At 44.0% G+C, this 20841-nt stretch overlaps 1 protein-coding gene across 1 annotated transcript in view; it reads left to right on the top strand.

Annotated features, from left to right (window-relative positions):
* The window catches only part of OBSCN (obscurin, cytoskeletal calmodulin and titin-interacting RhoGEF), a 129766-nt gene extending 110407 nt beyond the window's left edge, over nt 1-19359 (top strand). The window contains exons 66-85 of the mRNA XM_026046171.1: nt 834-1034; nt 1167-1227; nt 1721-1798; nt 1937-2109; nt 2913-2939; nt 3444-3596; nt 4261-4306; nt 4818-4895; nt 6320-9992; nt 10774-10899; nt 11877-11987; nt 12100-12267; nt 13007-13129; nt 14657-14812; nt 15749-15848; nt 16362-16601; nt 17250-17473; nt 18307-18376; nt 18865-19014; nt 19148-19359. Of these exons, the coding sequence (XP_025901956.1) occupies nt 834-1034; nt 1167-1227; nt 1721-1798; nt 1937-2109; nt 2913-2939; nt 3444-3596; nt 4261-4306; nt 4818-4895; nt 6320-9992; nt 10774-10899; nt 11877-11987; nt 12100-12267; nt 13007-13129; nt 14657-14812; nt 15749-15848; nt 16362-16601; nt 17250-17473; nt 18307-18376; nt 18865-19014; nt 19148-19325 (6136 nt within the window). The 3' untranslated portion in view covers nt 19326-19359. The remainder of the gene's footprint in view (nt 1-833; nt 1035-1166; nt 1228-1720; nt 1799-1936; nt 2110-2912; nt 2940-3443; nt 3597-4260; nt 4307-4817; nt 4896-6319; nt 9993-10773; nt 10900-11876; nt 11988-12099; nt 12268-13006; nt 13130-14656; nt 14813-15748; nt 15849-16361; nt 16602-17249; nt 17474-18306; nt 18377-18864; nt 19015-19147) is intronic.
* The last annotated feature ends 1482 nt before the right edge of the window (nt 19360-20841 follow it).

Below are 20841 nucleotides of genomic sequence, written 5' to 3'. Positions count from 1 at the left end.
AGGAAGGGGACAGGCTGTTCTCACTGGTGGCCAGCGATAGGACGAGGGGTAATGGCCACAAGCTGAAACACAAGAAGTTCCATCTCCAGGTGAGGAGGAACTTCTTTACTGTTAGGGTGACAGAGCAGTGGAACAGGCTGCCCAGGGAGGTTGTGGAGTCTCCTTCTCTGGAGGTCTTCAAAACCCGCCTGGATGCCACCCTGTGCCACATGCTCTAGGTGTGCCTGCTTGAGCAGGAAGGTTGGACTAGATGATCTGTAGAGGTCCCTTCCAACCTTAAATATTCTGAAATATTCTGAAAATCTCACAGAGAAAACCCAGCAGCCTCCTCCTAGTACCTGCATTTGCCTAGTGGGACAGCAGCACCGTGATAGATACCTGGTGGCCCACACAGATGAGGCCAATGTGTGACAATTCCTCTAATTTCCAGCTTCTCCTGGAACTAAAAACAGCAGCACCTGACAAGATAGCTCCTGTACTCAGGGAAAACCCTGCGACCAGCAGGTTGCATTATCTTCTGGCTGTGGTGGGGACACAGTTGAAACCCTCAGGTGATATTAGCATCAGAGCTCCATAGAGATGTACATGCAAGCCCCATGGCATGCAAGCCTCACTTCCATATAAAATATTGATCAAGCAAGCCTGTATCACCTGGAGCAGCCTTTTCTCTCCAGCCAGGAGAGGGCAATGTCACCTCTCACACAGAAGGATCAGCTTGTTATGTTGGAGAGTTTAAGACCTGAACAGTAGGCTGGGACTTGGAAAGGTCTGCAGCTGCTGGGTAAGGGCTTTGAATCAAGTCTGAACAGGACTTACCCTTTAATTTTACACAGAGGCTGCTTCAGCTTCGTGAAACGAGTTGTGCATAAAGGGAACAGAGTGTCCTGTGCTGCCAAATTCATACCTCTGCGAAGCAAAACGAAGGCTCGAGCACATCAGGAGAGGGATATTCTGGCCCCTCTGTCCCATGACAGAATCACCAGGCTGCTGGACCAGTTTGAAACACGGAAAACCCTGATTTTGATCCTGGAGTTGTATCCTTTTACGTGCTTGTTCGCTGCAGAGGTTGGGAAGTACTAGGCAGACCTCACTGATGAATAACAGAACAAACAGAACACAAATAAGGATTTACCTGTAGCTGCGTTTTCCCTTAATGCCATTGCAAGGTGCTCCAGCGAAACGCTCCTCGACCGTTTGTTCAAGAAGAATGTTGTCACTGAAGCAGAGGTAATTGTCTCTCATTTCAAAGTCCAGAATTGGTGGATACCACCTTGCTTCTCCTTCAGCAAAAAAAAAGAAGGAACTTTTACTGCATTTTTTTATGACTTTACTTGTGTTTGGTCCCTTACAGTCTCCAAACCAAGGGCTGAGATGATGGTTTCTAAAGTTTTTAAAGATTCTGTATGCTCAAAGAGCAAAAGGCTTCCCATCACCCAAGGTGTCATAGCCATCTCTCCCATAGCTAATGCTAAAACTGATTTTTCTCAGAAATACTCTGAGAAAATGTCACTAGGCACAGTTTCATTCAGTATGGTAATACATGGTTCACATTTTATTTCACCTACAAGGGCTAATGTAAGAAGTTCATCTCTTTTTTTTTGAAATTATTTCTAGTTCAACCTCTGCTTCCTCATACATATAAAAGATGGCTGGAATCAGGAACCTTCTTCAATTTGAATTGTTTAATGATTCATTTTTGAATAATTGATTTCATTTTTAGGTCAAGCTGTATATCAAACAAATTTTGGAAGGAATCAAGTATCTTCATGACAACAACATCCTTCATTTGGACATTAAGGTAATGTGCAATGGCAGGGCACCTGTTGGTCAGAGAATGGGTGTTCCTTATTTGAATTATGTTTATTTGCAAACTAAAATATTGCTCTTTCCTAACAACAACAACCACAAAGAAGAACCTTTTTGTTTTATCTCTTAGCCTCTAAATATCCTCATGGTTTATCCTGAAAGGGAAGACCTCAAGATCTGTGACTTTGGATTTGCTCAGAAGATCACTCCATATCAGTGTCAGTTCAGCAAATATGGGTCTCCAGAGTTTGTTGCCCCAGAAATTGTCTCCCAGTCACCAGTGTCAAAAGCAACTGATATTTGGTAACTGGCATCTTTGAAAGTACAATTAGTAGTAAATAGCATGAATTTGGTGCCTCCAGATTAATATAGATGTTTCCTTAGGAATATGTAATTCATCCTTAGGGTAATTTACTGAAGTGGTAAATTCTTCTCTGTGTGGTACAGAGAGTCTGTTGTTCAGAAATGTTTCTATTGATCATATCTGTAATGTTTGCAATATACCGTTTTCTTACAAGTATAAAAATGGCATTAATGATTTCATAATGCTGTAGGTTGGTAAAGCTGCTGCAATTAATAAAGCAGTCCCCATTAATAATTTCTTACATAAATAGATTAATGGAAGTAAAACTTGTGGCTGAAAGTGGACATTGAGAATCCAAGTTACATCAAGGCACTTCAGAGATTCTTCTATTTGGTTTGGTCAACCATTATTGAACTCAGCTAATTAATTACAGTTAACTAATACAAAGGAGCATTTTAGAGAAGTTGATCTTTGTTACAGAGGCATCAACTAGAGAGGATGTTCCTAAGAAGGTTAAAAAATAAATTATTTAAAAAAGCAAACTCCAAAATACATTTCATGCATTTCAAGTTTTCTGTGTATACTTTATAAAGCGAGGAATGCTGAAGACCAATTTTTAAAAATGTTCTGATCATAATCAAATGTTTAATGCTACATAGCTTTAATTTCAGCGAAAGAGAAAAGAAAAGCAGTAGCTTGGGGGATTTATTTTCCCTTGAGAGGTGAGCAAGTGGCAGGAAAAGGGAGCTGTGTGTTTGCAAAGAGAAACAATAACTGACCTTAGTGTTCCCTTTCTCCTCAGGGCTGTTGGAGTCATCACATACTTAAGGTAAATAATCCTGCTTGAAGAGACTCATTCAATATCCTTTAGTCCCAAGCCTGTCAGAGCCTCCAGCACCTTCAATGGGAGTATCTGAGTGAGAGAGGAATGGAGTCCTTCCACCAAGAGGGCAATTCCTTGTGTTTTCTCCTTTACTCTTTCCAGTTTGGCAAGGACTTTGGTGATCGTCTCTGCTCAGAGACTTCACAGACTCTCTCATGGGTCACCTTCAGTTTTTAACTTGCCCATTTGAGCAGCCATCCTTCTGTAGCTGTGCAAAATCAAGCCTTTAATTTGGTATGTGAGAAAAAGGAATAAATAACTACTCTTGTCAAGTGCCTTGTAATTGAGCGGAAAAGTGCTCAGTGGAACATGCAGCTCACCAATGTTTTGTCCCATGTGTCAGATCCTTCAGGCACTTTAAAGCTCCGTAGAAGAGTTTGTGTTTCTTTCAGTCCAATGCCAAATAAGGGTCTAAAGTCCATCTCTTTTTACTTTATGGTGTTAAATAAGCCTAACATGCAAGTCTCCGTTTGCTGGGGAGAACGACAGAGGAACCCTTCTAAATATCCAGAATGGTGAAATTTCCTGGACCCTTCCTGACTTTGTTCACTTGAGTGAAGATGCGAAGGATTTTGTAAAACGGATCCTGCAGCAGCGTCCTGAGTGAGTGCCTTTTTGTGCTTCCTATGCGCAGGATGCCAGGGCTCTCAGCAGCTAGAGCTGAGCTCAGCAGGGCTGCAGTGGTTTTAAAAAGTGAAAACCTGCATGAGATGAGCTTCTCTACGCCTGAGTTCCAATTCTTCTTTATTCGTTGCTCAAGAAATGCTTGTCTGCGGTTTGCAAAACGCATCTGCTTCTATAAGGTGATGGCCTTGCTCTCAAGTCACTCCAGGCGGAGGAGTTTCTGAAATGAGTTGGAAAAGTGAGGAAAGCATTAGCAACTACTTCAGGTCAAGGGAGTTATGTAGGAATTAAATAATACGATCCACATTTTTTAAGCATTTTTAAGTATAGAAGTAGGCTTGAAGGCATGAATGCTCGCCTTTAATTTCGTTTAAATACCTTTTGCCTGGTGCCAGAACTGGTTTTTGCTCTGGCCACCTGCAGGAGCTTAAAATCACTCAAAGAAAGCTTGTGCTAGCTTATAGTAATGTTGGATTGAAAGATTCAGTGCTAGCTTTGCTCCAAAACATCAGCACAAAGCGGTACCCAGATTTGTATGCTTGTGCATGTGCACGCGTCCAAGCAATGCAGGCAATTCTTTGGAGTCTTGCTATGGCTCTTTAAAGAGACTTGCTCCTAAAACAGCCATCTTTTCTCTTATCAGAGCCAGGCCTAATGCTTTGGAATGTCTGACCCACAAGTGGTTCATGGTAAGTCTTGGTTCTTTATAGAATGATCAAGTGATTGAGACCCTCGAGGGGCAGCTCTCACTGTCCCACCTTGTAGAACAGACCCAGCTCTCTGGAAGTAAAAGTCACTTGGTGTTTTCTTGCCAGGATTTTTCCTTTTCAAAGACAAAAATTCCTATTAATATGAGCAGATATAACGTGTCTGTGTTGAGAGGAAACCATGTTGGCAGAGAAAAATTATAGTTTATATTCAAATGCCTGGAATCTCTAGTGTAGGGAAGGGGATTTTGTTGGGGTCAGTTGGTTGTTTTTTGAGTGGTGTGGGTTTTTGGTTTTTTTTTTTTTTTTAGAACTGAATGCTATGAGGGGGATTCTGAGATTGCTATGTTATAATGAAACAAATGAGTATTTAAAATAAACAATTTCAGAGTGAAGGAATCCTAAAAATTTCTCAGGATATGAGCTCAGGACTTTTTAATCATTTTTTTTTTTTTTTTTTGGCTCATTCTGCTTTTAATTTCATTTTTGACAGCATAATCTCCCCATCGAAGCAGCTCATTTCATTAATACCAAGCAGCTCAAATTCATTGTGGCTCGGAGCAAGTGGCAGGTGAGCAGGCCTAAACCTATGTTTTTTGGTCTTTCTCGTATTTTTTTTTGTCAACTATGTTTACATCCTTAGTAGTCCATTGGGCTAGGACAGTGCAGCAGAGATGTTCTCAGGTTGGCTCTGAAGGGGGAATAAACCCTAGGCAGAGTGCTCAAGGGACGGAGATTATCCAGGCTGTTTCTGCAGTCCTAGGTTGTGAGGTCTTCCAGGAGGCTCTGAAACGGGGCTAAGACACCTGCATTTCGGTATGTACATGTAAGTTAAATGTGTAAAGTCCTGCTGTCATCCTGCGCTGACACTGAGGGCAGTGTAGCCTCTCCTCAGTTATCAGATGTCCTCAGATAACACCAGTCCCTTTGTCAACTGCGGATCACTCTGATAAGGTCATTAGCTAATGTTTATAAAAGTCTTGTTTGTAATGGTTTATAATGTTTATAATAGTGTAATGATTATAATAGTCCTGTAAGTGCTATTAGGATGGCCATTAATCACAGATAGCACTCATGAACCTATCATGAAATTTTTGCTCTTCCTCTGGGATTGTTTTGTTGGAGTGTGGGTGGGAAGTATTTTTGACATTAATGCACTGTGTCACTTACCTTTTTAAGCATTTTGTTTCCTTTCTAATTCCTGTACTACATACTCATATGAGAGCAGAGATTTCTCTGTATATTTCACAGAAATATGGATATATAGTGTAAAGGAGAGTTTTGAAATTAAAGCAACTTAAGAAGATACATTTACTAAATTATCTCTTCTAATGACAGTACCTATAGAATACATAGCTGTGTCTGTATATTTCAGCTATTCAGTGTGGCTAGCCTGTCTTTGTAATTAGTAATGAATTATAAAGAGGTCATAAGAAGATTCCTCTTTTCCTGAAAGTTGTCCAAAATAACCAGATTATTGACTTCTGAAGATGTCTTTTTCTCTCTGTTGACTGTGAAGAAAGACCTGCTGTTCAATTTCAGCCAAGATGTATTGTCCATTAGAATTTAGAGCAGATGAATCCTACCTCCTGCAGTGTGCCGGGTCTTCTGTTGGCCTAAGTCACTGCAGTGAGTGAAACTAAGACCAGTTAGTCCAAGCAGGCTCTCATCAGATGTCTCCAATTAAAACCGAGATACTTATATCTCAGCTTTTTCCTTCTGCTTTGCATGGCCAAATTATCTTTGAAAATCTCAGACAGGGTCCTGATTCTCCCTTTACTACAGGAGGTATGTCCCCTAAGATAACATAGTTCCATCTTTGTAAGTAAGAGGTTGATTCAGAGAGCAAATAATGCCTAAACCTACTGTCCATGTTATTAAGCTAGTTTGTGGAGTGTTTAAGAATACAGAGGATCATTTTTGTGTGTTTGCTTTTACCATGTTCACAGCCATGCTTCCATCTTGATTCTGCTGTCTTTTGGTTTGTTTTTTCAGCGGTCTCTGATGTGCTATAAATCCATACTGGTAATGCGATCCATTCCAGAAATCCTAGAAAGGACTCATGACAACACCTCCCTGGCCATCTCCCGACATCTCGTTGAGGAAAGCACTTCTTCCAGTACGAGTGGTTCCTCTTCAGACAACGAGAACTCAAACTTCCCCAAGAAGAGACACTTCGGCTCTACCCCTGAACTGCATTTGTCCATCTTTGATGCACCAGACAGTCAGGAACCTCCAAAACATGCAAGTGAATATCAGCACTCCAAAATCTTGGTTCCTCCAGTAAAGCCCATGAGGAGGAAGTATGCTTCAGTGAAGAGTGAAGTTGGGGACAGATCACCTACAGAAAGTGAAGAGCTCATGACAAGTACCTTAGGACAGAGAGAGGAGGGACTGCACCGCACACTTGGAGATGAAGGAGCAGAGCAGTCCCCCAAAACTGATGCAACTGAACGTTCCTCAGGGAAGATTTCCATAGATGACAAATCAAGTCTACATCAGAAGAAGAAAACAGACACATCTTTATCTGATGAGGACAAAATTGAAAGGGCTGGGGATGGGACAGAGAAGCCACCTATATGTGTTCCAAGACAGAGTGTCATTAAAAGCACTTTCTACAGCCAAGCAGCAGAGCTTCCTGCAAGGGGCTCTTCCTCTCCAAGCAGAGAGCTCAGAAGGCACTTGGACAGAGCCAGAAGGACTTTCCGGAAAGCTGGATATCCAAAGGTGCCTCTCAGTGGTCTCCGTGAACCCCTTCTAGAACAGTTTGAGCTGGAAGAAGAGGAAGAGGAAGGTGGAGGACACAGGGAAAGTCTTCCTGGTGGCTTGACCAAATCAGCCTCATTTGATACTGCAAGGAAACCACCACATCCTGCTATCACTGGCTCTAGCCGAAGCCGTTCACTGGATGATTACAGGCTAAGGGCCTCCAGATCAGTGAGGGAACAAGATATTTTGGAAGAAGACTATGATATAATATCACAGGAAAGTTGTCCTGAAGGCAGTCGCCACTGCGACATTTCTAGTGAGCCAGGCAAGGGTTGTTCTGTAGACATTTCAAACCAAGAGGATGCTAGCAGAGCCAGAAAGGATCGTCCAGAAGAACAGCTCTCTCCTTCCACGCAATGTGAGGGTCATGGATGCCCGGCTGTTACTGTGCAAAGGTTAGAGAAGCTTCCAGTATCCCCTCATAGGAGTGAGAATAGAAAGCATTTACTTAAGAAGACAAAAGCTACTCATGTGGAGGTGGAAGATGATGATTTGGAAGGCAAAAGCCCCGTTCTGACCACTGTACAATCAGATATAACTGCACCATCAGGTCAAAAGTTTGAAGGCATTCAGGCTAAGTCTCTCTCTGGCAGTGCTTCTGAGACAGCTCTTCAGGAGGACGAGCAATTAATTTCAGCTCTTCCGCAGCCAGAGACCGCCTCCAAGCCAGTCCCCACAAGCAAGAGAGGAGTGTATCTGCAGCAGGAGTCAGAGCTCTCTGCTGACAGCATTGACCACCATCCTGACCTAAAAGGTGAAAGATACGCTGTTGAAAGGACTGCTTCAGTTGCCCCCTGTAAAGACAAAAGCCAAGAGCATGCACTCCAGAAGCCTGCTGCTCACAGTGATGCTAAGCCTGATCTTCTGGAGCACAAAAGGCCTGCGGTTTTAACAAGCCCACAAGCAGAAACAGATCTATCTCCAGTGCACCAGGACAAAAGTCAGGAACTTTATGACCAAGTCATTCCAGCAGCTACTATCTTGGAGGGCAAGGAGCCAGGTTTCCAAGCAGCTCTGCAAGCAGTTGACAAAGATACTCACCAGAAGCTGAACACCTATAGGGAAGTGCAGTCTGCTGTCTTGGAGGATGAAGGACCAGCTGTTGCGGAGGGTGCTCCATTATCAGACCATGCCAGTGAAAGCCAAATGGCCCAAAGTCTCTCTGTTCGTGCAGACAAAGCATCAGCAGCTCTGAAGGGAAAGAGTCCTGTTGTCCTGAAAGTCCCACCACCAAAACCAATGCCAGTGTCAATCTCCGACAGATCACACCAAGCAGAATGGGAACAGCCAGCTTATAGCAAGGAGAAGCTTGCTGCTCGGAAGGGTGAAAGTTCAGCCCGTGTAGAAACTGTTCCCGTTTTGGTCCATGAGGCTGAAATCAAGGCAGCTGAACCCCAGGAGGCTTCTCAGTACAGCGACACAGTTCCTGCTGTTCTGGAGGGCAGATCCTTGGCTGGAACTCGTTCATCACAAGATATTAACCTCCATTCAGCCTGTGAGAGGGAAATGCAAGAATACCCACAGCTTTCCCTTTGTAGGGAGGTGACGTCTGTTGTCTCAGCAGGTGGAAGTCCAGCTGCTGGGCAGCCTATCCCTGCTCCTTTCCCCAAGACAGAAGGACAGGCATATGAGCAGCTCAAGACTGTGTATCACAGTGGCAAGGTTTCTGCAGCTCTGGAGGCCGTGCACCCATGTATTTTAACTGCTTCACAAGCCAAAGGTGCCCCAGCTTCAGTCTGTGAGCTGGAATATGGGGAATGCCCTAAGGATTATGGTGAGAGAAGCAGTGCTGCTTCAGTGACTGGAAGCTGGGATGCTAGAAAACCTGTCCCACCATCGCTGCATGAGAATCAAAGGCAGGAGATCTCACATCAGAGGTCTTCGTTTTACAGTGATGAGGAGTCTGCTGCGCTGGAGGGCTTAGTGGATGAAATGGTTTTGCTTTCTGAAGAGATGAATGTTTGGGCAGAGTCAGTTGGGCAGATTCAGGAGGAATGTAGAAAGGACATCTCTTCTCCCACAGAGATATTCTACAAAGAGCCTGGTGGCCAAGCATCTACAATAAGTTTCTCTCCTTCTGGTGAGAGCAGTAGAGGAGGAGAAGTCTCTGAGATGGATGATATCCCAGAACCCTACCTTGCTGTGCATGAGGAATCAGCTGTGCTGAAAGGACATGGAACACAAATGGTTCCTCGTGAATGTGAGCATCTGGAGGATGTAGCATTTGAAAGCACCAGTTCTAGTCAAGTAAGCATTTCCCAGAGGGATAGCTTGGATTCTGGGGAAAAAAACAGTCAAGTGCCAGTGAGCAAGGACAGTAGTAAATACCCTGAAGTGTCTTTGCTGAAAATCAAAGATCTGTCGGATGAAGCACCCAGTGTTAGTAGTGGAACGCCCAAATTTGACATATCAGAGGTAGAGCCTGCCTATTTGAATTTCTCAGATCTGTATGACATTGTCTATTTTCCATTTGAATTTATGAACTATAGGAAGCCTCCACCCAAACCAACTGGTAGACGATTTATACCTTTTAGTGAAAGGGCAAGGTCGCCTCCTGCAGGACATTTGCATAAGGAAAAAAGATTGTGCATCAGAGAAGAGGCAGAAGAGAGGAACAAGCAAAACCTTTTGGAAATATCTGGGAGTTCAAAGGCAATCACCCTCTCAGCCATGGGGAAAGGGTCAGAGGGTCATAAGGAAATGTACGGCTTCCAAAAGGACCCAAGCGGTAAGCAGAAAAGCTCCTTCAGCAAGCCAGGACTCTTTAAACCCTACAGAAGATCTCATTCCATGGAGCAGTCAGTGGAGCAGAGCCTAAAGAAGAAAGTGAAAGCTTCTGTTGCCCATCTTTCAAGAATCCTGAAAGGAAAGACGTCACCTGAGCGAGAGGCAGAGGAAGGTCAATATTTTATTTTGTACCTTCTGATATCTTTTAGTGTAGTTGAGCTCCACTAAATCTGCCTTTTTACATCCTCTGCAATATATCTGAGGTTCATATCTAGACAGTAGCTGCAAAACTGTCAGAGACAGACTTGGAACCTGCAGACCAGACTAAGCCTGATATCTGCAGGTTCATAGAATCACAGAATGGCTGAGATAGGAAGGGACCTCTAAAGATCAGCTAGACCAGCTCCCCCCGCTAAGGTTGTCCCTTAGCTCTCTGTTGCTGCCCCTTTTGAGGGCAAAGTCAGCTGGGTGCTGATGGAAGCAGCTTGTATTCCCCTGCCTTAATTCACACAAAAGCAGAGCAGGGCTGGATGACACAATGTCCCAGCCTCTGCCCCACTGACAGAATAGCAGTAATGTGCAAAGGTTGGGAGATAAAACACTGACATTACTTCTGCAGTCACCACCTGACTGTGGCCTCAATGACAAATCTTTAAAGAGACTGCGTGAAGCTGGTGAAATTGCCCCAGGATCTATACCTAAATTAATAGCATTCAAGTCTGGACAATAGAACCTGCCCTCACTTTTCTGCCTGCCCTAGATATGCCTTCCTCTCACACCACATCATTCTGCTTGTAAAAGCTTTCACAGCTTTTCATGTTGACTAAGGGCTCACTAATAAGGAGGCCTGTGACTAATGAAATATTTGCAAGTGAACTGCAGAACTTTTTGAAGTAAATATATGTGGTGGGGAGAAGAGTGGACTTGAATGAAATCTCTTCCTTCCCTTCTAGCAGAGATTGGTGTGCTGGAAAGTGAAGCAGTAGAGAAAGAGCCATTAGCAGGAGCTGAAGGATCTTGGAAGAGGAAATCGGGACTTCCATCATTCAAGTTACCAAGCCTCCTGCCAAAGGAGAAAGGTACTCTTCATTGCCCAAATCATCAGCTAATTTTATCATCAGATGTCACTATGAATGTAACAGTGCAGCTCGAGGCCTGCAGCTAAAGCTGAATCTACATGTCTGTCTGGAGATAGTCCTAGACCAACCCATGCAAGTTGCAACCCATGCATATAGAGCCAGAAAACTCTATATCATTACTAATGTCCCTGCTAAAACTGCCTTGTCGTGGGCTTGTTTGCAAATTGGAACCATTCTAGGAAGCTACTGCAGAGGACCAAACTCGACCTGTAAGCTGTAAAGAGAAGAAATGGGGTGTCCAAATGCCAGACAACAAAGGAGGGAATTGTGAAGTTAAATCTCCTGCTTTTCTCCCTTCCAGTGTTGTCTTGGTCTGATCCCTTCATCCTTGGAACATCAACACTTAGTTTTGCCTAAACATTTAAGCTAAGATAGTAAAAAACCAAAACAAATCAAAACAAAAAAAAAATAACAAAAAGAAAAAAAAATAGAAAACTCCTGCAGTGGCATACACTTCATGTTCTCTGCTGTCGATGCAGCAGGGCTGTGCAATGCAGATGTTCCTCAAGACCCTTTCAAGGGTCAGATCTGCCCTATTGTCCATAACCAGATAAATACATAGTAAGCCAAAAAAAAAAAAAAAAAAAAAAAAAATCCAAGGGAGGAGTATGGAATCTAGTGTCTGCGGGAAAGTTTGGGTGATTAGATAGCTATGTCTTTTGTCATAGTGTGTGGGCAATCATGTTGAGTACATGCGAGTGAAGGGAGCCTCTCTATTTCAATGGGGACTGCACTTCTTAAGTACCCAGGGAATTCTCAAGAAAACGGTGGTCAAATGAATGCCAGAGCATGGGCAAAATATCCTTAGACTAGTCAAAAAAAAAAGTCTTTTCTTTTTTATCCTGTGTTTTGCATGTAGCTGTTATCAGCATAACTCCGCTGGCCTCCCTGAAGAGCCGCTCTTCTCTCCTTTGCAGCTCCTTCGTTTGCTGAAGAGCTCATAGACCAGACCACTGCTGTAGGGCAGTGTGTAACTCTGTCGTGCCGGACAGCAGCTCACTCCTCCCCGCACATCGACTGGTTCAGAGGTGACGTTGACACTCCCATAGAGAGGCCAAAGCCTTCAGGAAAACGTGTTAGACGTTTCCTCCTCAGTATAAATTTGCACAGTGCTTATTTTTCATATCCCGTGCCTTTCAGATGGGATACCCATCCGCAGCAGCAGTCGAATCCTCATCTCAACCACACTCAAAAGCTTCCAGCTGTTAACTATTCTGTCTGTTCATGCTGATGATTTTGGTGTTTACACCTGTGTAGCCACTAACTCTCTGGGCTCAGCGTCTACCTCTTGCATCGTAAGAAAAGCTGGTAAGAGAAGAAGTAACTAGTTTTATCTGTTTATTTATTTATTTTTCTTGGAGGTAAGTGGTGTATGCAGAGTCAACGCTTGATGAATTTTTCTTTGCTTTTTGCCCTGTGCTGGCTGTGAGAACCCAACTGAAATTGGGAAATCTTGGAACTTGAGAGTTAGAGTGGATTTTAAAGCAGAGGAACACAGTGATAGCTAATGCAGCTTGCATTCAGGAGCAGGGACAGCTAGATAGATGCTGTCAGATAGAAGGGTACACCTTTAACACCATTGACAGACTTAGGTCAGTCTGGCAAGCGATTTTGGAAGCTGAAGGTTGCCCCAGGTTTGGAAAACAAAGGTGCTTCTAGACCTGGAAAAATGTGACTCCCATCCATGCACTTGGCAGTAGGGTATTACACCTGAGCTTTCTGTAGATAGGTTCAGGGGAAAGTTTCTGCTTTGCTTGCTCTATTTGCCATCCACCACCCTTGTCGTTTGGTAGCAGAGCACATTTTGCACTGTGCTCATTCCCTCTTTTTCACTTTTTAGTGAAATCTGCCCTAGATTCAGAGTCAGTCCAGAAACAGTGCACTTAGAACCAAATTTTAAAATCTTTGCTGCTAGACACAGCTAAGTTACTCTTCCAGTAAAAATATTTTTTTTTTCAAAATATCTGTAACAAAAAGCACTGTGCATGCAGGTACAAGTCACAGCAGTGCTAGAGATAACAGTCATTTTGGTGCATCCTCTCGACAGAAGTTCCTCCAAGCCCTCCACCCCCTGACATCGTGGATGTTTACAAGGATGGAGTGCAGGTGGTCTGGAAGCCTGTGGAAACCAACACCCCTGTCCTCTACACTGTGCAGTGCAAGAGTGAAGGTAAGATGGAGCTCTGCTCTTACACCTTGCAGAACATCTCAGTCAGTATGAGCTCTCCACCAGCTGGGTATTTTTTTTTATTCTTATTATTTATTTTTATTTATTTTTATTATATTATTTTTTATTATTATTTGTCAAGACTGCATGCCATCCTTTCAATGCTTTCTTCCAAGGCTTATGCTGAAGCCAGTAGATGTTTTTTTGCATTTAATTCCAAGAACTTTGAATCAAATCTCTAAGTTTTTTCTCTCTCATGGGGTCGCTTTTACAGTGCTTGTTGTGAATACCTCTACTAATAGTAATTTCTATTACAATCCTGAATACACAGTCATTTGGATTGAAAGGTTCCATGTTCTTTCTTTTAATTCTCCTAAGAGACATGCACTTCATTCTTGATTAATATGAGCACAGGCAGAAACTTTCTGCCTATTTATGCTGTACTTGGTGTCCGATGCTTTTCCTCCAGCACAACCTTCTTTATGGTTGCTTCTTTTGACACAGCTATGGACAAGACTTTAGGCAAGATGTTCCCATTTGGAAGAAAGGACAAGAAACAGCATCCACTGTCTTCATTCACATTCTGTTCATTTGGCAGGAACATGCAAAGTTGTGCTTTTTCATGTGCAGACAGATTAAGCTAAACAGAAAACAAATCTTTATCTTGTCCTTTTTCTAACAATAGGCTTTTGCCCCCTTCTCTGATTCTGATCCGTGGCTGCCCCTTCTTGCATATGCACATGCCAGAATTCAATTAATAGCCAGCAAAGTCCTTGAGACCTTTGCTGTGGGTTGCAAAATATCACTAGTGTTATGGCTTGAGGCACTCTGTAATTCTCGGTATTTGTTTGAATAAAAGGTTAGGTTTCATCTCGGTCATTGCTGGGAACTTTGAGTTCAGCTTTGAGCACAGTGCCGATGACAACATGTGGGTCACAGCATTGAATGAAATGTTTGCAGGGATTTTCCTGGTCACGCCTTAGCCCCATGGATATTGTCCAGGATAAATCATCATTTTTATTTTCCTGAGCCATCACTTGAACCTCATAAATGTTGAGTGAGGTTGGCTCCAGTTTCAAATATTTGGTTTCCTGGAGAGTGGTTAATGGATGGTTCTCTTGTGAAAACCGGCAGTTCATGGTTTCAGCAGGATTTAAGATAAGACCAAAGGGGGAATAGAGTGTTTTTACAGTCAGAGTTTCGGCTGGAGTTCATCGTGTCTTGACACTTGTGATGGTGGTATGAATTAGATAAACAGAAACTGTGCAAACAAGTTGCATCAGTCCTCTGCAACAGCATTACCACACCTTGGACTGATTAAATATCAAACAGCTGGCTTCAGAAGAGAGAAGGTTGCCACATGCACAGTCAGTTAAAACATCCCCAGAAGTAGGCTATAGAATGCTTTTCCCTTCACTTAGAGGTTCCACTGCTTCTCCATATTTCCAGCAGATGAATAAAGTTGATGCAAAGAAAGAGTGGCAAGACTGTCCTAACCCCATTCCTTATTTCACTCTTTCCTTGGCCCAGAGGGAGAGTGGAAGACCCTCGCTATGGACATCGCTGACTGCTGTTACTATGCAAATAACCTCTCCAGAGGTTTCACTTACTGCTTCAGGATCGCCTGCATCAGTAAAGCAGGAATGGGCCCTTACAGCAACCCATCTGACAAAGTGAAGATCAGTGAGAAAGACGAAATGGGTAAGATACCTGGTAATTGGAAAGCATTTTGCTTTTACTGCATCAAAACAATTATCCCGTCTTAAATACAGCTGCAGAAGTCAAGGAGGAGTGAATCAAGACCAATTCCACTTATGCTGGGGTGTTTTGAGGTCTTGGCCTCTTTGGCTGCCTTATTCATAACTAAATTCTGTCCTAGCTCTGTCTGGAATATCTAGGAGATTATCTACACAAGGTATCTAGAAGCTGTGGATTACACTCTGAGGTTAGTATGTTTGCTAGGCCTTTGGATACCACTCTGTTTTGAGGTGAGATCATGAGACCTGGGACAAGAAACTTGATACTTCAGGCACTGATCTAATAATATGTGTCTACCTCCAAGGGCTCTATTGTCAAATTCCTTTATGCCAGTGTGTCCAGCATTTTCAAACAGATGCTTTAACATGCCAGGAGACATATTTTAATATTTTCAGGGAGCATTCAGATAGAATAGCATGCCAGGAGCAAAGCAACTTGTTTCAACTGATGTACTGAAATACCCGGATGAAACAAATTTCTGTTCCTTTGGCAGTGTTTTATCATGCTTTGAGGGTTGGTTCTGTGAGAAGGTAAGAACCAGTAGCTGAATCCATAGTTGGCAATTGCAGTGAAGGGTTTGGTATTGTACTTGTAGGATATAACATACTGTCAATCTCATGTGGTCTGGAGCGATGACACCAGCAAATTGCTGCATGGTCAGTCCAGGATCTGTTTGCAATAAAAGGGGAGTGGTGTCGGAGATGTGAGACAACATGCAAACTTGCCTGGTTCTTCTGTTGTCTTGATCTTCACTTGTAAAGATAGTGGAAGATGGCTCAGAGAGTCTGTAGTGTCCACACAGAGTTGTTTGGCTGTGTAATTCTCATCATTTTTTCTTCACAGGGCTTCATACTACAATGCAGAGCTTTTCATCAACTGCTGCTGATGAAGAGAGTGAAATCATAGCACCATCTGAACCTTTCCCAACCTACCAAACCTATGCTTTCCAAACAGAGATCAAAAGGTAAGTAACTTAAACTGAGTGCTCAATCAGTGGTAGTGAAATGTTGAAGGTAGCTAGAAAAAGCAAAATAAAGCTAGAAAAGTTGCTTTTAGGAAATTTCTGCTCAACTTAGGTAAGTCTAGCACACTTCTAGGTGAGTCTTCTCCTCATTGTATCATCCTGTGCAGCTGTCGTTTTCATGGAGTTGAGATTTAGCTTCCACTGAAGGACCTTGGATCCTTCTGTCACTAACAGAGGGAAGTAGCTGCCTCCTGAAAGTACTAGACAGGATAAGCCACATTATATCTCTTTCTCCCAAAGGATTTAGGATCTCATTCCTACATGGCGATCTGTCTGTACAATGCAGAGACAGAGGAAGCATGTGCCAGATGTGACAATAGTTGCAATAACTCAACATAGGGCAGGGATGAAAAATATGCAGTGGGATCCTGTTGATTTTAAAATACAGAAGCTGCTGGTTCTTCCAGTAATAGCAGGAGAAGTTTAACTCACCTTTGTCTTCCTTTGTACCAGGGGGCGTTTCAGCATTGTCCGACAGTGCCGGGAAAAAGTCAGCGGCAAGACTTTAGCTGCTAAAATCATCCCTTACTGGCAAGAGGACAAACAGGCTGTGATCTTGGAGTACCAAGTCCTGAGAAAGCTTCATCACACAAACATAGCTCAGCTGAAGGGAGCCTATGTGAGCCCACGGCACTTGGTGTTGATCCAGGAGATGTGTGCGGGACCAGAACTACTCCATTCTTTGGCGTTACGGTAAGCAGACATGGAGGAGCTCCTGGAGGGAAGAGTTTCTGTTCAAGGCTCATGTCAATAGCAGAACAGCTGTGTTTACATCTCTCGTCCTTGATTATCTCTTCCCATCTGTTCCCATGGGTTGTCATTGATGGATTTGTAGTGTATTTGTTCTGTGACTTCTTGTGACACAAGGAACTTCCCTACTTCGCTGGTGTAGTGAATAACTCAGGCTCCTCCAGCTTTGAGGTTGAAAGCATGACACAGTAGTTGATATGAATCTTTCTGTCCCATAACAAGGAGATTCCTATGGGTCAGAAAGCCTTGTTTCCCCTCAAGATTATTTCTTGTAATGGCAGCTGAAATGCTCTGATTAAAGATGTGGGACTGGTGGGCATCAAATCTGCATTTTGATCTCTGCACCACCACTGCTTTCTCTGCAGTTCACCCAGCCCTCTAAAACTCTGCATCCATAGGCCAGGCTCACAAGAGGGATCAGCCTCTCCATATTCAGTAAATTCTCTAAAATAAGTAGAGTTGCTTTTGCTGAGCCCACAAGGCAGCATCTTACGGGATTATATTTCCAGGGGAGGATGACAGTGGGTGCAGACTAGAGCTCTTGAGCTTGCAAATAGGACACCTCTGTTTTCCATCCCTTTCTCCTACCAGGCCATCCTACTCAGAAGTGGAGGTGCGAGATTACCTGTGGCAGATCCTCAGTGCAGTTGAGTACCTCCATGCACGCAGCATCCTGCACTTGGATCTCAGGTCTGAAAACATGATCATCACTGAGCCCAACCTGCTGAAACTTCTGGACTTTGGCAATGCACAGTTCTACACACAAGACAAAGTTATTACCATGGACAAGTGCATGGACTATGTTGAAACCATGGGTAAGTACAGAGTTGATACAGAGCAACCTCAGCCTTGTGTGCACTCTGTGATAATCAGAGTGAAACTGACCCATGGGTCAAGGTGACAGTTTGCAACTGGTCCAAATAAGCAAGGTCTCCCACATGCCGCCCTCTGGTCAAGGTCTGCAGGAGCAGTTGTCAGTGACAGGTTTGCTGCTTGCTGACCATGGGGAACGCATCCAGAGGTCATGGCCAACACCACGCTGGCTGGCACCCATGTGCTCCAAGTTGATGGGTGTCATGTCACTGTCCTTGCCGTGCCTGGCTGCTGTATGTAGAGCTCAGGAGGAACAACGAGCAACTCAGAATTTCCAAGACTGAGTAAACCACAGAGCTCATGTTGGGGGTGTCCCTGAAAGCCACAGAGCTCCTTGAGAACATATAGTATATCCTTAGGGAATATTCATGCTCTACTCCTCATATTCCCATTGATGTCATGTGCCTGGTAGGAGAGAAGACATATCTGTTTTTTACCAGTGAGAAGGAGACTAGGCCTGCAGCATCCTTTCTGGGAAATGTGCAGAAAATAAATAGTACTAAAACAGATCAGGGAATACAAGAAACCCAAAAAAAACAACCCCAAGAAGTGACCTCAGAGGTGTCCATTGGTTTTCTGTTCCCAAGGTTTCATTACATTTTTGACCCATGGAGGTGTCCTACCTCAATCACCACCCCATGCTAGATGGACTTTTTTGTCTTTACCCTTTGAGGAATGTAGCAAAGTGTAAAAGTAGCTACTGCTTTTGTGCTGATCATAGTGCTAGAGTGTGGAGCAGAGCTTGGCTCACTCACATTTGCTTTTGTAGCTCCAGAACTGCTGACAGAGCAAGGGGCCCTCCCTCAGACTGACGTCTGGTCCATCGGAATCACAGCATTCATCATGTAAGTCAGTCTGCCGCAGGAGCCACTTTAAAAGCGTGATTTTAGAGCACCAACCAGCCTTGTCTCAGATACTTTGCCCTAAATTAGGTCTTTTCTCCTCAGTAATGCCACAGTGTGGCTGTGCAATGCAGGGTTGGCAGCTACCTATTCAATGCCAAGACACTCAGCCCCAAGGATGTCTCCAGATGGAGCCACAAGCTGCCTGCATGACTTGTTTCCTCTAAAAGTGAAGGAAGGAGGTAGTTGTGGGACACAACAGCTGCTTGTGTTTCTCAGCCTAATTTCAAAAGCCCCAACTTGAACAGGAAAATTTGAATTTCACAAAATGAAAAAGCTGTCAAAGCAAAAAAAAAAAAAAAAAAGAAAAAAGAAACAAAGCCACTGAAGAACACTGCATGACTTTCCTCTTACTGCTGAGTGGGAATTCCTGGGAACAGAAATATTTCTAGAGTGCCTTTTCGTGATGATCAGTTCTTCTCTTGGGTTAGGTTGAGTGCCAACTACCCGGTCAGCTCTGACGCACCCTGTGAATTCCTGAGAATGACCAGGAAGGGGAAAGTGAAGCTCACGCGATGCTACGCTGGTCTCTCTGGAGGGGCAGTGTCATTTCTCCAGAGCACTCTCTGTGCCAATCCCTGGTAAGGCAGTGAATGCTTTCCCAACGGGACAGTTTGTGGAGAACCCAGTTATTGCCCCTTCTTTCTCTACATTTCTTAGTAGCTTCCTCACCTGGCAGGTCTTCATGACTGATGCTCTGTTCTCCTGTCCTAGGGGAAGACCATCAGCCTCGGAGTGCCTGCAGAGCCCATGGCTCCAAGAAACAGGTTTGGACAGCAGGCAGCAAGCGCTGGTTACTTTTCCCACTACCAAACTGAGGAATTTCCTCATGGAACGGGAGAAGAAAAGGGATCTGCTGTGCTCCAAGTATGGCCTGGTGATCGCGCAGTGAGGTGGATGAGAAGACAGTGGTGAATTGTCTCCCTTCCTGCTTCTGCATTTAGTGTTTGGTACCAAAGGGTGCTGTCAAGTTACTGTGCATCAGCTGAGTTAGGGTAGATGGACAGAGTTGAGCATTTAGGTCTCTGTGAACACGGTGTAGCATAACTGTAAACAAATCTAATTCTTGAAGGGTGGGAATGTAAATAGGGCTTGTCTGACCGATGGTAACCTGTGTGTGTCACCTGTCTCCGAGCTTCCTGGAATAACCAGGTAGCTTTGCAAATCCTTTCCTGCAACTGGATAAACTCCAAGTGTGCAAACACAGAGGCTTCGGCCCCTAGTCCCAGGATACGGCATTGGGAACCCCTTCAGATGTCCCTGTGCTGATCATCCCCCAGGAACAACCACAGCAAGGCTTGAAGGATGGATGGACTTTCTCACCTGCCTGCAAGCCGAAAGAATTTAATAAACAATTCTGATTGGAAAATAGCCCTGAGGCAAGGAGGAGGTGGAGAAGATGATGATTAGACTGTAGGATGGAATCATAATTATGAGAGTCACCAAAGGGAAATAGAACAGAGTGTAGCACCTGCCTCTTCTTGAACTGATAGCAAATAGCAGTATAGCTAAGGGCTTTGGATGTAAAGGCCTGACTGGATAAAGCTCTTAGCAACATGGTCAACATGTGGTTAAAGGTCTGAGCAACCCTGCTTTGAGCAAGATGTTGGACCGAAGACCTCCTCAGCTGTGTTCCAACCTGACATATCCTGCGATGGATGAATGGGCTCAGCATGTCACTTGCCTGGCTAAGTACAGCACCCAACAGCACCATCCCCACAGGGCCCAACCCTGGATTAAACACAGGGCTTTGCCATCCAAATGAGAGGAGATGCTTCCTAGCTATGGAGAAGCTGCAAAGGGAGGTTCAAATATGTGTTATGTTCATGACAGTGTTGCTGTAAATGGGCTCCTCCCAGTAGCTGATGAGCAGCATCTCTTGCTTACATTAATCTTGCAAGAGGCCATACCTTGCTTGGCTTTGAGCAGTTGCTCTTCTCCGAGGGTACTCAGCCTCCATGATTTGTAAAAACCTGGAGCTCTGCTTTTCTTGGGACAGGTATTTTGAAGTCTCCCACTTAGACCTTGAAGTAGACTTACCTGTCATGTGAGATGTTAGGGCAAACCCTCCCCTGTGTTATTTTCTCTGTTCTCTGAGCAATGTGTTAAAGAGCAAATCTGCAACCCCATGAAAAACCAGCTCTGCCAAGGGGTGACTTGGTGGAACAAACTGGGGCTGGGACTGACCGATTCCCAGGCAGCACCCTTCTCACCTTTGCACACCATGGACAATAGTGTGCCATGGGCATCTTTATACTTCCCTCTCCCTGTCACCCTCGCTTTTAGATGCTGAGATTCCTGGAGAGTAGGAGGGGACGTGTGAACAGTGCGTTGGAGAGAAGCAAGTTAGCGCTTTAAACACAATTACAGAGCAGTAAAGACATCAAATACAATATCGGCCATAACTT

Source organism: Nothoprocta perdicaria, unplaced genomic scaffold (assembly GCF_003342845.1).
Source record: "Nothoprocta perdicaria isolate Ctin4 unplaced genomic scaffold, notPer1 scaffold_424, whole genome shotgun sequence".
NCBI lineage: Eukaryota > Metazoa > Chordata > Aves > Tinamiformes > Tinamidae > Nothoprocta > Nothoprocta perdicaria.
The sequence above is the reverse complement of the archived record's forward strand: the minus strand, read 5'-3'. Positions and strand labels throughout refer to the sequence as shown.